We start from the raw sequence: 18,665 nt of genomic DNA on the forward strand, positions 1-18,665 counted from the left end.
TTCAACTATGTAAATTCTAGGTGTCGCTTGTATTGTCAACCCATCACTATCGCTAATGTATCGCCATTATTTTCAACTATGAATATTTTAGGTAATGCTTGTATCATAAGTGTATCGGCGATATTTCAATAATATCACCAACGAAATTGATATCATCAAAAAAAATTTTATTAGAAAAAAAAAATTATTTCAACTTTTTTGTCATGGGCACATGGTTGTATGTAGTGTTCAATTTGTTATAAATAATATTGATAATATCATATCGCAACATGCGCAATATTGAGACCACAATCTTTCGTTTCCTTTCCAATTGTTGATGATTGCATGGTGAAATATCATATGTTGTTGATATTTTGCAATATCAATAGATGTTTGAATGGAAGGTTGGATGGTTAAATAGGCCGGATGGGATGGTTGGCTTGATTTCTTACAACAGCACATGCTTTTAAGGCCCCATTAAATGGAAACTTGTTATGTATGCATTCTTTTTGCAATTTTTTTATTTATAAATATACAAATATGTACATTTTAACTTCTCCTGAAGTTTCGCTGCAAATTTAATCGTTTTTCCCATGTTTCCCCGCATTTCCGGTTATCAGCGATATTATTGGCGATATCGATATTGTTTCGGTATCCCTAGCCAGCAAAACTTGTAGCGATACCGATACTTCAAACACTGGGTGATAGTGACCTCTTTGACTGATGTTTCATAAGGGAACGAGATCAGATCTGAACAGATGAATGTCCATACATTGGCTGTTACTTTCAATATTCAGATGTCATTGAATACATTGATTGTGGCCTGATCATCAATTTTAGACAGTTGGATCGCAACAGAAGAAGGCTTGCATTCCGACCAAGTTAGAAGCAAATAAATAAATAATGTAGATAGGATAAGGACAATATCAGTAACACCCATTATTGATAGACGAAAATTCAGAACAGCCAACTATTAAACAAGCAGTCATATTTAAATACTTACAAAAGAAAATACTTATCAACTAAGATTGAATAATGGAGACATGACAAAACAATCAAGAGTTTCCTAGGCTTAAAGATAACTAACCAGTTTACCATGTGATAACTGACACCTCTAAACACAAGAGCTTGAGAGGTAGATCTCCCCTGCTCATTGGTATTTCCATCAACTTTTCGAACTGAAGAAGTTAAAGCTTTGATTAGATTTTCTGAATTGTCCCCATCCTCTGACATAACTTGATTTGGATGGTCTGCAGCCATAGCAGAATCATTCAGCCTAAGAGGCTGTTCTTCAGATGGTACTCCATCAATCACAAGTGAACCATCATTCCATGAGACTAGATTAACACCATAAGTATCTACACCATTGCCATGAACCAAAGCTTCCGAAGAAAGAAATGAGTCAGTGATGGCCTGAAATTCATCTGGGACATCTACTGCAGCCCATGTTTCTTGATCAAGAACTGCCTTAATCTTGTTCATCTGCAAAAAAAAAATAAAAAAAAAAAGAGAGAACTTGGCATAGTAACACCAAGCAGGACTTTAACTATATAAACGAAATAAAGCATTATCAAACAACTAACTTACACGAGACTCATGTTGAAAATCAACAAATGCTTTGGATTGTGACTGCAGAGTTCCCCGTATGCTATACCCCAACCTTCCACCAATCTGTTAGAATTACCATATTTTAGCATAGAAATCGTGGCAATCAAAATGGTCCACCATGAGCAAGCATTACCTTCTCTGTAGCTGTTATGAAATCTTGAGTAATGTTGTAGATGCTTAAAAATTCTTGTAGTCTCAACTTAGGATGAAGAAGAGCACGAACACCAAGGAGCTTGGCCCATCTTCCATGAGCCGTATCACAAGCCGCAAAAACAGCTTCTGTGTTTTCCCGCAATACATCAGCACTGTCAATAGTTACCACAATTAGAAGGGTCAAAGTAATTGGTCCACTATAAATAGAGAAGCATGTGACACAAAAACTGGATAACTAAGAAATATAAACCCCTTAGAACTGAGACAACGCTATGATGATGATGATGATGTTGATTGTGATGATAATGATCAACCAGTATGACAAAAAAAAAGTGAAAACAATATCATCAACATACGCCCATGATCCACTGGTGCAGACAGAAATGTCATCAGAAATTTTAATTGAAACTTTGCCAAACAATGTGTGACAAACAAAGATATTTAATTTCAGAAAGAAAAACAACCAGATGATGGATTCCTCAGCATTGGTTCAGTCAATAGCAGGCTGGCAATCACCAAGATTTTGTATTGAAGAAAGAACAAAGAACTGAAATTTCATAAGTACTATTCTAGCAACATTTAAATTGAAGTTTAATCTTTCTATTTCTATTGTCCAAAGAAACAATCCACTAAGACATTTTGCAAAGCCCAATACCTCATCTTGTAGCGCATTAACAGTTTCTTTTTATTTTCTCTCCTCCTCCTTTTTTTGGCCAATTATTTCTTTTCCTTCGTTGCATTTCTTCTCCATGTCCTACTTCTCTTAACACGTTTTCCTCCCTTTGCCCTATGCTTCTTCTTGTCATTTTTAGCTTCTTATTAGTTGGTACCATGTTCATGTTATTTTGTTTCTCGGCTACAGTTTTCTTCTTCTTGTTCTGCTTCCTCTGCTTCTTGTTTCTTTCGTTTCCTTGGTCAATAGTTGTCTACTTCTTTTCCATTCTTTTCTCTTTGTAATCTGCCTCTTCTAATTGTTCTACGGTGTCTTGTTCTCGTTGCTCCACTTCTTGTCAGAGGTTTTCTTCTCTTGGTTCCCTCAATTTTTTATGAGGACATCCGAACATTCAAAGTGTACCAGCGGAGAAGGATAGTGACACAACCCTCTTTGTGGCTAGACAAGTGTTACATGGGACCCGTGGGGTCCAGATCACATCCCTAGCCATCGTAGAACACCTCATATGCATGGTCTATGCATCTTTGAAGACCTCACACTGTGAAGATGCATGTGAGCTGCGTATTGTGGAATTCCGGACCGTTGGATCAAGTGCACACGCATATTGGGCCATTTACCTACTTTTGATCATGGCCAGCCTCGATCGTGGACACTTTAAGACTTAGGTGTCTTAGTTTTTATTTCTTACTTTCTTAGGAAGTTTATTTTATGGTTTTTTTTTTTTGTTTAATACATTAAAGGACATATTTTAGATATTAAGGGGGTTTTTAAAAAAAATAATAATAATAATAATCTTTCCTAAGAGCATCTTTTTGTAAAAAAAACGAATTTCTAGGGAGGAGGGGGAGCATGTGGAGCTCTCTCCAAGCTATTACTTCTCAAAAACTTCAAAGTTTCTCTACTTTCTCCATGTGATTTCAATGATTCTCCATGTGATTTGGAGATTAGGATTAGTCAGAGGCCATTCCTATTCCACAGAGGTGTGAGGCTTTCACTTATCTTCCATATTGTTCCTTTTTCTCCATCAAAGGGGTATTTCTTCCAAGTTTTCATCTTTTCTTCTTCCCATTTTCCCAAAACCCACCAAAATCCATTCATTACTTCCTCTTTACGTCCTCCTGAATAAAACCAACCCTTGAAACCTCAAACCCTAGCCAAAATAACGCACACGTGTGACCGTACGACCACACATGTGAACCCCTATAGCTAGTCGTACGGCCCACCCTTTGTCCATTTGATTCCTTCTTGCTTCCACATCAAAACCCCCTTGAATCCCATACCTTAATCCTAACCTAAACCATATATCCCCAAATATCCAAGTTTTCCCAAATCACCTAAACCCTAGATTCCCAACTTCCCTAATTGGCCCTAAATTCCAAACTTCCAACCATCCAAATCCCCCATTTCCCTTATATTAAGACATGAAGCCTTAAATCCCTTTACCAATTACGCAACCTACGCCTTAATTACACTTTTCCCCAAATCCCATGAACCCTAGGTTAGCTAAGCCCTAATTGAACAAACCCTAGGTAGTATTAGCTTTCCCTTTTTGAAATTAAACTAATTCCTATGCTACTTGGGTGTTCCTACATCCATAAGATCCCATCTTTTAGTATTTAATGGTCATGCATCACATAGTTTGATATATATGTGGCCCGAACTTCTCATAGTTACATGCTTGGTTCTTGATATATCTAATGATTCAGTGTAGTTTATGAATTTTGATTATTTAGATTAAATCGTTGATAATCTCGCTTAATTATTTAGTCACTTGCATGTGTCCTGCATCAAATTTGGTATGAGAAACATAGGTTTAGCATAGGCTATAGTTGTTGCATCTAAGTTAGAGTTGCATTTAGGCTAAAATTTCGCATTATGGGGTTTTAGCTTCTTTTGTTCACATATAGTTTGCATTCCATATCATCATAACCCATAGTATTGCACTCAATCGTCCTAACTTAAGAGTGTCAGGTCTAGGTTATTTTGATACCCCTAGTTTCTGCCCACTCATTCTGGGTGTGGTTTTGGTCCATATCCCACCATGAATCTAGAACAGATAGTTGAGGCTCACACTAGGACCACCGCTACTCAATTGACCACGACCAATGCGCACATCAATCAGCTAGAAGCCTTCTCTAGGCGAACCCCGACACTGGGGAAGATGTCCTATCTCAAGCCAGGAGACAAGTTGAAGAACGTGGGCGTGGACAAGGCCAAGGTGTTGGCCATGGTGGAGCACATGTCCAACAACATCGTGAGGAGAGTCATGAGCGTTATGACCCAGATGCGCATGCCATGAAGAGCATGAAAGTTGAAGCCCCTGGTTTTGGTCGCCTGGACCCCAAGGCATTCCTTGACTGAATGGCGGACATGTATTATTTTGAGTGGTGTGGCATGTCTAATGCCCGTCGTATGAGGTTTGCCAAGATGACTAGGCCAAATTATTTTGGACCAACACGGAACAAAAGATTGTGAGGTCTGGAGATATCTCGATCGTGCACTCAGTATAAATGAAAGAAATTCTAAAGGAAAAGTATCTCCCCCTCTCGTACCATCAAAAACTCTCGGTTCAATGGTAGTCCTTTCGCCAGGAAACAATGATCGTGTCGGAATACATCACTAAATTTGACGAATACATGATGCGATGTGAAATTGAGTAGAACCCAATGATTACACTCCCGTTATAGAACGGGCCTTCGATTTGACATTCAACGAGAACTTTTTCACGATGTCGACACCCTGGAACAAATGTACCAAGTGGTGCAAGACCTCGAGCACTACCTCAAGCCGCAATTTCGGAGACGATTCGACTCTCGGGATTTGAATATTAAAACTACTCCCTAGGGAGCTAAGTCTAGCATTGGGAGTCAGTCCAAGTCCCATACTAGATCTCAATCCAACCCTAGAGATATTAAGGGAAAAGGGATGGCAAGTACCAACCCTAGGGGAGGCGAGCCTGTGCAGTGCTTCAATTGCCACGAGTTCGGTCATTTTACACATCAATGTCCCTCGAAAGAGAGGAACGAGACCCTCATGCTTGCCGAATGTGAAGAACAGGTAAATGAACAGGGCGATTATGAAGAAGTATATCAACACGATGCAACTTGTGCTAGTGACAAAGATGTAGAGGAAACTAGGACCATGCCAATTGCAGTAAAGAGATGTGTGATAGCCCAAGTCAATGAGATTGACGATTGGCGTAGAACTGTTATCTTCCATACTTATGTCAAGTGTGAGGACACGAGCTGCAAAGTGATAATAGATAGCGGCAATTGTACAAACATAGTCTCAACAAGCACAGTGGCTCCGCTAGGTTTAACGCTCGTTTCCCATCCCCAACCATATTGTGTTGCCTGGGTTGATGCATCTTCCATTCTTGTGTCCCAGCAGTGTCTTATCACTATCCAGTTTTGATCTTACGAAGACACGATGCGATGTGATGTTGTGCCTATGGATGTCGGTCACATCATCTTGGGTAGGCCTTGGTTGTATGACAAGGACGCAACACTATTCGATTGCACGAATACATGTTCATTTTGTATGAAGGCAAGAGGATTATCTTGAACCCTCTCCCGCATAAGAGCGCCCCAGATAAGAAAGGAGATGTCATGAGTGATCAGAAGGATGTGAAGAAACCCCAGTCCAAGTCCCTGCATATTATAAACGCAAAAGAATTTGAGAAAGAGACAGACTGATTCCGAAGTGTATCCCCTTGTCACTAGGGAAGTTACACCCCGGGTTGATGTGGAGTTGCCACGTGGAGTGATTCCAATGATGGAGGAATTCAAGGATGTTTTTCCTGATGACCTCCCAAATGAACTCCCACCTATGCGGGACATACAACATGCATTGATCTTGTCCCGAGGTCAACTCTACCTAATCTCTCGCATGACTAAATGAATCCAACATAGCACGAGGAGTTAAAGCAACAAGTTGACAAGCTTCTGAGGACAGGATTCATGTAGGAAAGCATGAGCCCGTGCGTCATACCCGCCTTTCTCACGCCTAAGAAAGATGGCACGTGGTGCATGTGGGTGGACAGTAGAGCCATTAATAAGATCACGGTCAAGTACCGGTTTCCCATACCGCGTCTTGATGATATGCAAGACATGGCAGGTGCCACCATATTTTCCAAGATTAATCTCAAGAGTGGGTATCACCGAATCCGTATACGCCCAGGAGATTAGTGGAAAACGGGGTTCAAAATGAAAGATTGGCTTTATGAGTGGTTAGTCATGCCATTTGGCTTGACCAACGCTCTAAGCATATTTATGAGGGTGATGAACCAACTGTTGAGACCTTTCATAGGGAAGTTCCTAGTGGTATGCTTTAATCATATTCTCATCTATACTACCTCTAAGGAGCAACATCTCAACCACTTGAGACAAGTATACGGGATACGTAGGACTAAAGCTATATGCCAACCTTAAGAAATGTTCATTCATGACAGATAGAGTTACCTTCTTAGGATTTGTTGTGTTGTCTGAGGGAATGTTTGTGGATCCTGAGAAATTTAAAGCCATTGTCAGTTGGCCTAAACCATGGAACATTCATGAGGTACGTAGCTTTAATAGCTTAGCTACCTTCAATAGGTGGTTCATTAGAAGATTTAGTTCCATTATGGCTCTCATCACCGATTGTACTAGAAAATGGGAGTTCCAATAGACTAAAGCAACCTCTGAGGCTTTCAAGAATATAAAAGTTAAGATGACAGAGGCTCCTGTCATGAGTCTTCTTAACTTCTCCAAGGTCTTTAAAGTTGCGTGTGATGCATTGGGTGTTGATATAGGCGGAGTACTAAGCCAAGTAGAACATCTAATAACTTATTTTAGTGAGAAACTAAATGAAGCTAAACAACGATATTCCACTTATGACAAAGAGTTGCATGCTTTTGTTCAATCCTTGCGCCGTTTGCGTCATTATTTATTACTACAAGAATTCGTTTTATTCTCTGATCATGAGGCCGTGTGTTACCTCAATTCTCAAAAGAAACTAAACCCTAGACATGCCATGGATTCAATTTCTTTAAAAATACACTTTCGTTCTCAAACACAAAGCCGAGGTCGAGAATAAACCAATTGATGCACTTAGTCGTTGAGTGGCACTAATTCAGAGTATGAGTGTTGAAGTGACTAGGTCTGATCAACTGAAGGGAGAGTATCTTGTGTGCCCAGATTTTGGAGAGTAATATGCGTCACTGGGTAATGGTCAGTCGAGAGACAATTGCGGGTTTATCATCATTGATGACTTCATATTTAAGGGTTACAAACTCTACATTTCCCGTATGTCCCTCCACGATTTTCTACTTTGGGAGCTTCATGCTAGAGAAGTATCTGGTTATTTTGGGAGGGACGAAACCATTGCCCTTGTGGAAGATCAATTCTATTGGCCAAGTCTCAAGCGAGATGTAGCCAAGATCATTGGGCAGTACAAGACTTGTCAACTGGTGAAGCAAAAGAAGCAAAATATGGGATTGTATACGCCTTTGCCAGTTCCACATGCTCCATGGCAAGATATCACAATGGATTTCGTGTTAGGCTAACCAAAGACTATCAAGAAACACGATTCCAATTTTGTTGTTGTCGACCGTTTTTCCAAAATGGCACACTTCATTTCGTGCTCTAAAATGTCGGACGCCTCCAATATTGCAAACATTTTTTGGAGAGATGGTAAACTTACATGGTCTACCTAAGACCATAGTGTCTAATCGAGATGTGCACTTTATGAGCTATTTTGGAAGACACTATGGTACATAATGGGGACGAGACTTCAATTCTCATCAGCCTATCATCCTTAGACAGACGGGCAGACTGAGGTCGTTAATAGGAGTCTTGGAAATTTGCTCAGATGCCTTGTGGGAGATCACATAAGGACTTGGGATACCATTTTACCTGTACCCGAGTTAGAATATAGCAATTCCATCAATAAGTCAATAGGCTTGAATTCATTTGAGGTTGTGCATGGATATAAACATAGGAAGCCTATAGATCTCATACCCATGTCAGTGTCCCTTAGGCCCTCAGAGTCCACATATGCATTTGCCTATAGATCTCATACCCATGTCAGTGTCCCGTAGGCCCTCAGAGTCTGCACATGCATTTGCACGCCACATTCATGACTTGCATAGTGAGATCAAGAAGCGAATAAATCCAAGTAATGAAAATACAAAGTACCAGTTGATTCTCATTGCAAATTTCAGGAATTTTCAAGCATGAGACTGTAATGGTTCATACGGCCACACGTGTGACCATATGGCCAAAATCACCCGCCATGTGACCGTACAGCCACACGTGTGAACCCCTACAGCTAGTTATATGGCCCACCATTTGTCCCTTTGATTCCTTCTCGCTTCCACATCAAAACCCCTTGAATCCCATACCTTAATCCTAACCTAATCCCTAGATCACCAAATATCCAAGTTTTCCCAAATCAACGAAACCCTAGATTCCCAACTTCCCTAATTGGCTTTAAATTCCAAACTTCCAACCATCCAAATCCCTCATTTCCCTTTTATTAAGACACAAAGCCTTAAATCCCTTTACCAATTAAGCAACCTAAGCCTTAATTTCACTTTTCCCCAAATCCCATGAACCCTAGGTTGGCCTAAACCCTAATTGAGCAAACTCTAGGTAGTATTAGCTTTCCCTTTTTGAAATTAAACTAATTCCTATGCTACTTAGATGTTCCTGCATCCATAAGATCCCACCTTTTAGTATTTAATGGTCATGCATTGCATAGTTTGATATATGTGGCCTAAACCTCTCAGAGTTGCATGCTTGATTCTTGATATATTTGATGATTTAGCGCAGTTTGTGAATTTTGATTATTTAAATTAAGTTGCTGATTGTTCTCGCCTAATTATTTAGTCGCATGTGTCCTACATCAATTTTGCTTCTTGTTATGCCGTTTATATGGTTCAAAAACCTTCCAACAATATGTGAAAACTCTGTAGTTCAAACTCTTTTAAAAGAAACATATAGTTACAGAAGAAATCTACTACTCTGGGATCTTGTGTAGCATTGCATGATTTATAACCCAACTATAGGATTTTTTTTCTGGAAATGTGTAATAGTACTTGAAGTGTAATGTTGGGCATGATCTTGTTGGCATGCCTACTATAGTTGCACTGTGAGTGCCTCAAGCTTAGAGTGATGCTCCTGAAACACCCTCCTTTGCTTGCATTGCCTTTAGGGGGTGCATGTATAAGTTGTACTCAACATTAGTATTGGGTGAGATTGTATTGACATGCGAGTGTTGTCAATGTGAGCCCCTATCATTACGGTTGTCAATGGGCCGGGCTCGAGCCTGCCAATATCAAAATTTTGTACAGGCCCGGCCCAACGACCCAGTCAAAAACAATTCAGAATCCAGGCTGAGGCCAACCCTAGACCTAGCCCGTTGATAGCCCTACCTATTATGCTGATACCAAAGGTCACTAAAACTGGAAGGTTGATGTTCACTAGGTAACCAATCATTAAAAAAAAAGGGAAAAAAGGAAAAAAAAAAAAAAAAAAATTTGAAAGGTAACTATATATTTACGAATCAACAAGACGAAAAGAATTACAAAAATTTACAATGCTTCCCAATCATGTTTGACTAAACTACTTTTTTTTAAGGATAATCGAATTTTATTAAAGGCCTGCTTGTAAACAAGCAAAACAAGAAAAGAATACAAAGGAAAAACAAGGGAGCGTCATGACCCACGACAACCTGTCTCTTTTTCCCACATTCCCTCCACACCACGCCCAAAGGAGATCCGTAACCAATCCCGAGATCACCCACACTACATTGAAATTCGCTAAGATACACGACTACATTGAACAACGTCTCATATTTGGATAGCAATTATGACAATTAGGGAGTTGTTTTGGCAAAGGATTTCTTTTGTCGTTGGGGACGGATCCAAAATTAGATTCTAGGAAGACATTTGGTGTGGGAGCACTCCTCTACAGGTGGATTATCCTAATTTAGCTTGTGTTCGCTCTGTTGATGAGTTAAAAGTAGTTGATTGTTATTCCTATGCTGGATCAGTTGTGGCTTGGGGCCCGCCTTACAAGCGAAATCTCACGGATATTGAGATGGAATAGTTCATTAGCCTTTTGGGCCGTCTCCAAAATATCCACCCCACGGGGGGTGCGGATGCTATGGTTTGGTCCACCCATAGTTCGGGTCGTTTTTTGGTCAAATCATTTTATAACGAGATCCGTTCTATAGACTCTAAGCCCAACGAAGGGCATGCTTATCACTTTTGGTTTTATGGGGCTCTGCCTAAGATTGTGGCTTTCACATGATTGGTGGGAACAAATCAGGTGCTTACGATCGATGACCTTCAAAAAAGATCTCTTCCAAATTCCAATTCCCAATATGTGTTGCATGTGTTTGCAAGATGCAGAGACGGTCGACCATTACCAATCTACAATTTAAAAGCAGGCCCCAACTTTCCATGACAAATGCAAAGATAAGAATAGCGATGATGATGAAGTGAATGAAATCCAAGTATCTATACTCACCACAATACCTAAAAGAAAATGCAAGTTAAAGCATCAATAAAGATGAGGCCAATGGGGCACTTTCAGATGACATTAAAATGTCGAGAGACTTCATGCCAAAACCAAGTGAGACCCCAAAGCTTCCTAGCCTAATATCTTAACTAACCTCGAAAACATATAGTGGACCTGCAATTGCAGTGATCTTCTACTCATGTCCGAAGTATGCTTTGAAATCTTGCTTCAAACACATATTCCTGCTCCAGCATCATGTCCATTTCGACATGCAAACACACTTTGAAGTGGTGTTTCACCACTCTTACAGCCAAATATACTACCCAAGGTTATGAATACCGGGGGGTGTGGGATCAAACCCACATCAGACCTAAGTGTGATATTTTTAGCAAAAAGACTGTACAATATAAGAAGTGTGTATGGATGGAGGAAAACCAAAACATGGATACAGAATCATAAAATGGAATCCTCAGGAAATGGAAAACCATGAATTCTGATTTTCCATTTGTTGTTTGTTTTGGTTTCCGGTTTACATGGATTATTCATGTACAGTTACTTCAAAAGATCACCTCATGCTTCTTTCTTCTCTACATAGGAAATTGATTTAATGTCTTTTTTTTTTATATAGATATGGCAACATTTTTCGAGGAAAAGCTGGGAAACAGAAACATGTTTCTCATGCTACATTTTAAATATCACATGAGGAAATGAGGATTTTCCACAGAAACTGATTTCATTTTTAGGGTTTTTCACATTCCCAAACACCCCCTAAAAAATAAGGTAAACAAAATTTCATTTTTTTTTCCTTTTCGCAACAGAAGAATATATCATGAGCTTGTGCTTTTAACATGTATTTAATGGTATAATTGGAGCATTCTTCAGCAGCCCAACCCTCTTTTTTGAGTCTTTGACCTTTAAATCACAAAAACAAAAGCACTAAAAAACACCCAAAAAAATCAAATGAGAGTAAAAAATATCAACAAACAAAGAAATAGAAAACATGTTACCACATGAAAAAACATGCATAAGTTTTCAATGAAAACAACAAAACTAAGTAAAAAGAAGCTGATAAACGCATGCTTTAATTGAAAAAAAAAAAAAAAACAATTATGTATGGTGTCAAACAAAAGGGGTATGGTCCTCGATAGACTGGAATGGCTGAACAGGATCCATGCAGCTAAGGCTTAGATGATAATGATGTATCGTATCCATACAAAAAACACGCGTACATATATTCCTTAAATTAAATAAAATTGATTCATAATGACAAACAAAAAGAACAGGAAAACAGTAAAACAGTAAAAACAAAAAAGGTAAAATTAGAAAAATAGCAAAACATGTAGGATTAATCTCATAAATAGGCATATTCAGATTTTAAAAAGCAAAAAAAAAAAAAAAGGAGGGGTAAAAACCACTTAAAAGGCCCAAAATGCACGAAGTTGCCCAAAACAACTATTTTGTTTTCTAGTTAACTCCATAGATCTAGAGTACAAACAACTTGATCCAGTATCATTTGTAAGAAAACTTGAAAAGAAAATAAACATAAGCAAAGTTTGATCAAAAATCACAAAAATAGGCTAAAACGTGAAAATTTATGCAAATGAATCAAATTATCCATAATTGAAAAAATCTAGCATGATTTGGTATATTAGAATCTAGTAAACCAACAAAAAAATAAGACAACACATAAAAGACGATGGTTTACACATTTTCCATTTTTATCAAAATGGGCTAATAATTGTAGGTCAATCTTCAAAATAGTCACAGATCTGATCAAAAAACGCAAGTCATCCCTCCTCCACACTCAAGATGAAGATAAAATAAGAAGAAAATGTAATATGGAAAAAACTAAAAAATAATGTTTTTAAGCATCTCGACCCGAATAAGGGTGTATCGAGCCGATACGGCACAACAAGGGCTGATGCGCCTGCCAGTGCACCTGAGACAGCGATACACTCCCATATCACATCTCTGCACTGGCCAATATGGTTCTGATATGGCTGCATCAGCCAGTACCCAACCGTCCCTCAATGCTACTGAATTGCTTCATGCTTTAATACACCAAATCATTTTACAGCATTGACAACCAAAAGCATAGAGCTCAAAGACTTGAAAAGGTGCCACCCAATCATAAGCATTTGAGAGAATCAAGTTTGAGCATTAAAAGTAGGAATCTTCCACACAAGGTGTCATTCCCATTTTGAGAACTCTTCGGCCTTCCACGACAGGCTGGTGCAAGCCAGAGCTCATCAACCCCACATTCAATGCAGCTGATATGGTCATTGGGTGAAATGTAAAGTCTAATTAATAAAATTATTGGTTCTATTTTTATTAGATACAAATTGATAAATTATCTAAAAAGTACACTTCAAAAAAATAAGTTATCAAAAAAAGTTCATAGCTATTTAAGCTTCCTAACCTTCTTCAGCAAGCAACTCTAATGCAAGATGGTCTAAACTAGAATACATGTGTGAGCACATAAATTATCCAACGAAATAAACTAAGCAAATCAATTGAAATATTCAACATTCCACATCATAGTAAAGATAATAACAAAGGAAACATGCAATGGTTGTAGACCATCATCACAATCTTGCGGTACCGTATTCAAATCATGTGGGGATTGGATCCGGCGAGGGATGGGACCTCCCGATCTTGCATGGTTTCAATCCAACAATCAATGCAACATCTATAGTCTAGGAAATCAAAGGAATTCTAGAATAAGGACGGCTAGAAAATCTAAGAGAGGGTTGGGATCAATTCTCAGATTTTCAGGGTCAATAGCAATCAAAGAATACTAGGCATAGAAAGAGAAGAAAGTTGGAGGGCTAGAAATAGAATTTAGAAGAAGAGAAGATATTAGGGAAAGAGAAGAAATTACCACAACGAGAAAGGGGAAGGAGGCATCACGCTTTCATTTAAAAAAATCATTAGGTTTAGGGTAGAAACACCTTATTTATAAAATTCGGATTTAAAAGAAAATGACCAAACTACCCCAATAACAAAAAATGAGCAAAACAAAGTTTTCTATATAAAAAAATCCCACGTAATAGATCAGTCTTCTAACTCATCCTACATGTGTGTCCTCCTAATGTGGGGCCTTCAATTAATATAGCAACACATGTAAGGTCTTCAAAATCCTCCTTGGTTATGCCACGAACCATCATCGAGCCATAAAGTTGTATTCGTCAACCGCCTTCGTCTTTGATAACCTTTGAAGCGTCTGATATCCTCATCAACTCCCCTCGGGTAAGAAGAACTCGGCTCCGACATGTTAAAACTTTTGTGCGTCTCGAGAAGGTTCGGATCAATCCGCAGCAGTTCCACTTCTTTAAGCTACGTGGAATCAAATAGTGGCTTGTTCTTCCATTTGACAAAGTACCTTTGGAAGCCCCCATCTCGTGTGGAAACAATCTCCTCATCCACTATCCCTTCAATCTATTCCTTACGGTCGATTGATGGTGGAAAGGGTGGAGTAGGTTGAGAAGTAAAGTCGGAATGTGGCCAAGGGTGGGAAGAAGCTACAATGGAATGGTTAGGACAGAGAACTAGATCTTCCACATTGATTGTCGAATTTATTCCCATTTCAGGTGGAAGGTTTACCATGTATGCATTAGACTCAATTTTACGGAATACTTTTGCGAGCTTGTAATTTCCTAGCAGAACCCTGAAGAAACCACTTTGGTCTAATCATAACCATTACATAATCCCCTTCATTAAATTTTGTCCACCTACGATATTGGTCAACTGAACATTTATAATTATCATTACTTGCATTTTTTCGTTGTCTAACATGTGCATGCAAGTCATGAATGTGTCGTGCAAATGCATCGGTTGACTCAGAAGATCTTTGGGTAGCTGACATGGGTAACAAGTCTATGGGCATCCGAGGTCTGTACCCACTAACAATTTCAAATGAACTCAACCCTGTAGATCTATTGACCGAACTGTTGTAGGCGAACCCAGCTATAGGTAGAATCAAATCCCAAGTTTTCACAGGTTCACCCACTAAGCATCGTAAGAAGTTTCCAAGGTTGCAATTAACCACCTCAGTTTGGCCATCAGTTTGGGGGCGATATGCCGTAAAAAGCTGCAAATGTGTTCCCATCATGTGTCATAGTGTCCTCCAAAAATAGCTAGTAAATCTGACATCACGGTCAGACACTATGGTCTTAGATAAACCATGGAGACGAACCACACCATCGAAAAATACCTTAGCAACATTAGACGCATCCGAAGTTCTAGAACATGGGATGAAATGCGCCATCTTAGAAAAGCAGTCCACAATAACAAAAATAGAATCGTGCTTTTCAATCGTCTTGGGAAGCCTAAGCACGAAATCCATGCTAATGTCTTGTCACGGAGCATGTGGCACAGGTAATGGCATATATAATCCAAAAAATTTCTTTTGTTGCCTCATCGTCTAACAAATTCTACACTGCCCTAAAATTCTGGCGACATCTCATTGGAAACTTAGCCAATAGAAACGATCCTCTACGAAGGCAATAATCTTATCGCGGCCAAAGTGATCAGCTATCCATCCCGAATGAAGCTCTCAGATGAGGAATTCACGGAGGAACGTACGGGGAATACATAAACGATTTCCTTTAAAAAGGAATCCATCTCTTAACACGAAATCCCCCACATTTTGTTGATAACTCGAGAGTGATATATAGGTACCCCCAAGGTCTGGACATGTGGGGTATTTGTCTCTCAATTGGTCAAAGCCAACAACTCCTACACTAAAAGAATTGAGCAACACCACTTTACAGCTAAGGGCATTGGCTGGTTTATTCTCTACTCTGGCCTTGTATTTCAAGACAAACGAATACTCTTAAAGGAACACAACCCACTTAACATGCCTTGGGTTAAGTTTCTTCTGAGAGTGAAGATAACGTAAGGCCTCACGATCAAAGAATAAGACAAATTCCAACGGTAGGAGGTAATGGTGCCAATGTCTCAAAGACTGCATTACCGCATAGAATTCCTTATCATAGGTAGAGTATTTTTGTTTTGCCTCGTTCAGTTTCTCACTGAAATAGGCAACAGGATGACCCTCTTGACTCAAGACTCCACCTATTCCAACACTAAATGCATCACACGCAACTTCACAAACTTTAGAAAAGTCGAGAAGGCGTGTGACAGGAGCTTCAACCATCTTGCCCTTAATTTCTTTGAAAGCCTTAGTTGTGGCTTTCTACCACATGAATTCTCCCTTCTTCATACACTCTGTAATGGGAGCCATAATCATGTTAAAACTCATAATGAATTGACGATAGAATGTGGCTAAGCTATGGAAGCTTCGCACTTCATGGATGTTCCTCGGTTCAAGCCAATCAACTATGGCCTTGACTTTCTCTAGGTCTGCACGCATCCCTTCTGCTGACACTATAAACCCTAAGAACACAACCTGACTGGACATGAACGAACACTTTTTAACGTTAGCATATAATTTCTCCGCCCTAAGGACGCTACAGACTAACTTCAAATGTTCAAAGTGTGATTCTCTAGAAGTGCTATAGATTAAAATATCGTCGAAGTACACTACTAAGAATTTCCCCATGAACGGTCTCAAGACCCAAGTCATCACCCGCATGAAAGTGTTGGGTGCATTAGTCAAGCCAAAAGGCATGACCAACCACTCACATAAGCCATACTTTGTCTTGAAGGTTGTCTTCCATTCATCACCGGGGCGTATACGGATTTGGTGATACGCACTCTTGAGATCTATTTTGGAGAAAATGGTGGATTCACACATGCGCCAAGTATCGTCTTTCTTAGGTGTCAGTAAAGCGGGTACGGCACACAGGGTCATGCTCTCCTGGATGAAACTCTTTCGCATCAGCTCATCTACCTGCTTCTTCAACTCTGCATGCTTTGCAGGGTTCATCCTATAGTAAGGAAGGTTTGGTAGAGTCGACCCAAGAACAAGATCAATGGCATGCTAGATGTCCCTCATGGGTGGCAACTCATCCGGCAAATCCTCAGGGAATACATCTTTGTACTCCTCTAAGACCAAAGATACCTTGTGGGATAACTCTACTGGTACTTTTGGTGTAGCCTCTCTAGCCACTAAGTCATACACAGTCGAATCCTCCCAAGTCTCTCTTTCAAACTCTATAGTTGTGATGATGTGGAGAGAATTGTGTGTGGATTTCCTCATTTCTTTAGGCCCACTAGCCTTCTCCCCTTTCTTTTGTGCAGTGTTTTGTGGTGGCATAAGATTAATTTTGATCTTCTTGCTGTTATGCATGAAGATACACGCATTAGAACAGCCATAGATCGTGATGTCATTATCGAATAGCCACGGTCTGCCTAGGATGATGTGACCTACATCCATGGGCAACACATCACACCACAGGGACTCCTTATAAGACCCGAACTAGATGTGTACAAGACATTGATGGGTTATAGGATGGGAAGTCTTGTCTACCCATGAGACTTTGTAAGGGTCAGGATGAGGGGTGGCCTCTTAACTTTAGACAGCCTAAGGTGCTAGTGGAAATTACATTCTGGAAACTCCCACTGTCCACTATCACCTTACAATTTTTCTCACCACACTTGGCGATCATGTAAAAGATAGTGTTACGACACCAGTCAACACTACTTCTAGTCTGGGCTATCACACACCCGACAATTGCTAGTGTGGCATCATCACCGACCTCATCCTCATCACTCAATAATCCTACGTGCTGATATTCTTCAACTTCAAAGTCGCTATGATCATACTTGCTATCCTGGGAATTGCCTATGACTAAGGTCTTTCCTTTGCTCTTTCTGGGACACTGAGTTGCAAAATGGCCAATATTCTCCCACATTCGTAGTATCGCACATTCTGTCCTCCACCTAGACCAACACCAAGGACGCCTTTTCCCTTGTCATCCCTAGGCCTAAGCGGAACATTCACCTGCGCCCTAGGTTGATTACTAATGTTGGGTTTAATTCCTTGAGAACCAGTCCTAACATTTGAGTCTCGGGAATCAAACCGTCTTGTGACAGGAGTCTTCAGATACTGCTCTAATTCCTGCACCACTTGGTACATCTCGTCCAAATCCGTCATGGGACAAGCCCAAAGCTCACGCTGAAGATCCGATCGAAGGTCCGTCTTGAAACGCGTAAGCATTACTAGGGGGTCTTCCTTAATGTCACACCGCATCATGAATTCCTCAAATTTTGAGGTGTATTCCGTGACAAGCATGAATCCTTGGCGTAAAGATTGTCATTGTTCCAAGAGCTTCCGGCGAAAAGAGAGAGAGAGGTACTTCTCTCTTAGCATAGTTTTTATCTCGCTCCATTGGGTAACGCGAGCTCGTCCCACCCGTTCAATCCTATGCTTTTTTTGGTCTAATACATCTTCGCTTGCCCCCACAAGCTTCATTTTGGCAAACCGCACTTGTCGGTTCTCTGACATCTCATGCCACTCAAAATAGTGATCCATGTCAGCTAACCAATCAAGGAATGCCTTGGGGTCAAAGCGACCATCAAAGCTCGGGGCATCAATCCTGACATTCTTCAGGACCCTCTCGTCAAGATCAAAGCGGTCCTTATATGCCCGTTCTCTACCCACATGTCCGCCATTGGTGAGGGTTTGGCTAAGGGCTGGCTCCTCACCAACACCACCTACCTGTCTGCGACTGCACGTCTCCCCCAACAGTGGGGTTCTCCCATTGGGATGCCTCTAATCGCTCAAGTCTAGCTTCGGTGGCGGTCAGTTTTCGTTCAATATTTTTGTTGGATGTCTCCATGGCAGT

General features: G+C 40.1%; 1 protein-coding gene across 3 annotated transcripts in view; it reads right to left on the reverse strand.

Moving 5' to 3' along the window:
- LOC131227551 (vacuolar protein sorting-associated protein 54, chloroplastic) overlaps positions 1 to 18,665 on the reverse strand; it is a 143,932-nt gene that overhangs the window by 81,190 nt on the left and 44,077 nt on the right. For all 3 annotated transcript variants that reach the window (XM_058223352.1, XM_058223353.1, XM_058223354.1), the window contains exons 9-11: positions 1,721 to 1,892; positions 1,567 to 1,650; positions 1,067 to 1,461 (exon numbers count right to left, since the gene is read on the reverse strand). In XM_058223352.1, coding sequence (XP_058079335.1) covers positions 1,067 to 1,461; positions 1,567 to 1,650; positions 1,721 to 1,892 — 651 coding nt within the window. The remainder of the gene's footprint in view (positions 1 to 1,066; positions 1,462 to 1,566; positions 1,651 to 1,720; positions 1,893 to 18,665) is intronic.

This window comes from Magnolia sinica, chromosome 15, assembly GCF_029962835.1.
Source record: "Magnolia sinica isolate HGM2019 chromosome 15, MsV1, whole genome shotgun sequence".
NCBI lineage: Eukaryota > Viridiplantae > Streptophyta > Magnoliopsida > Magnoliales > Magnoliaceae > Magnolia > Magnolia sinica.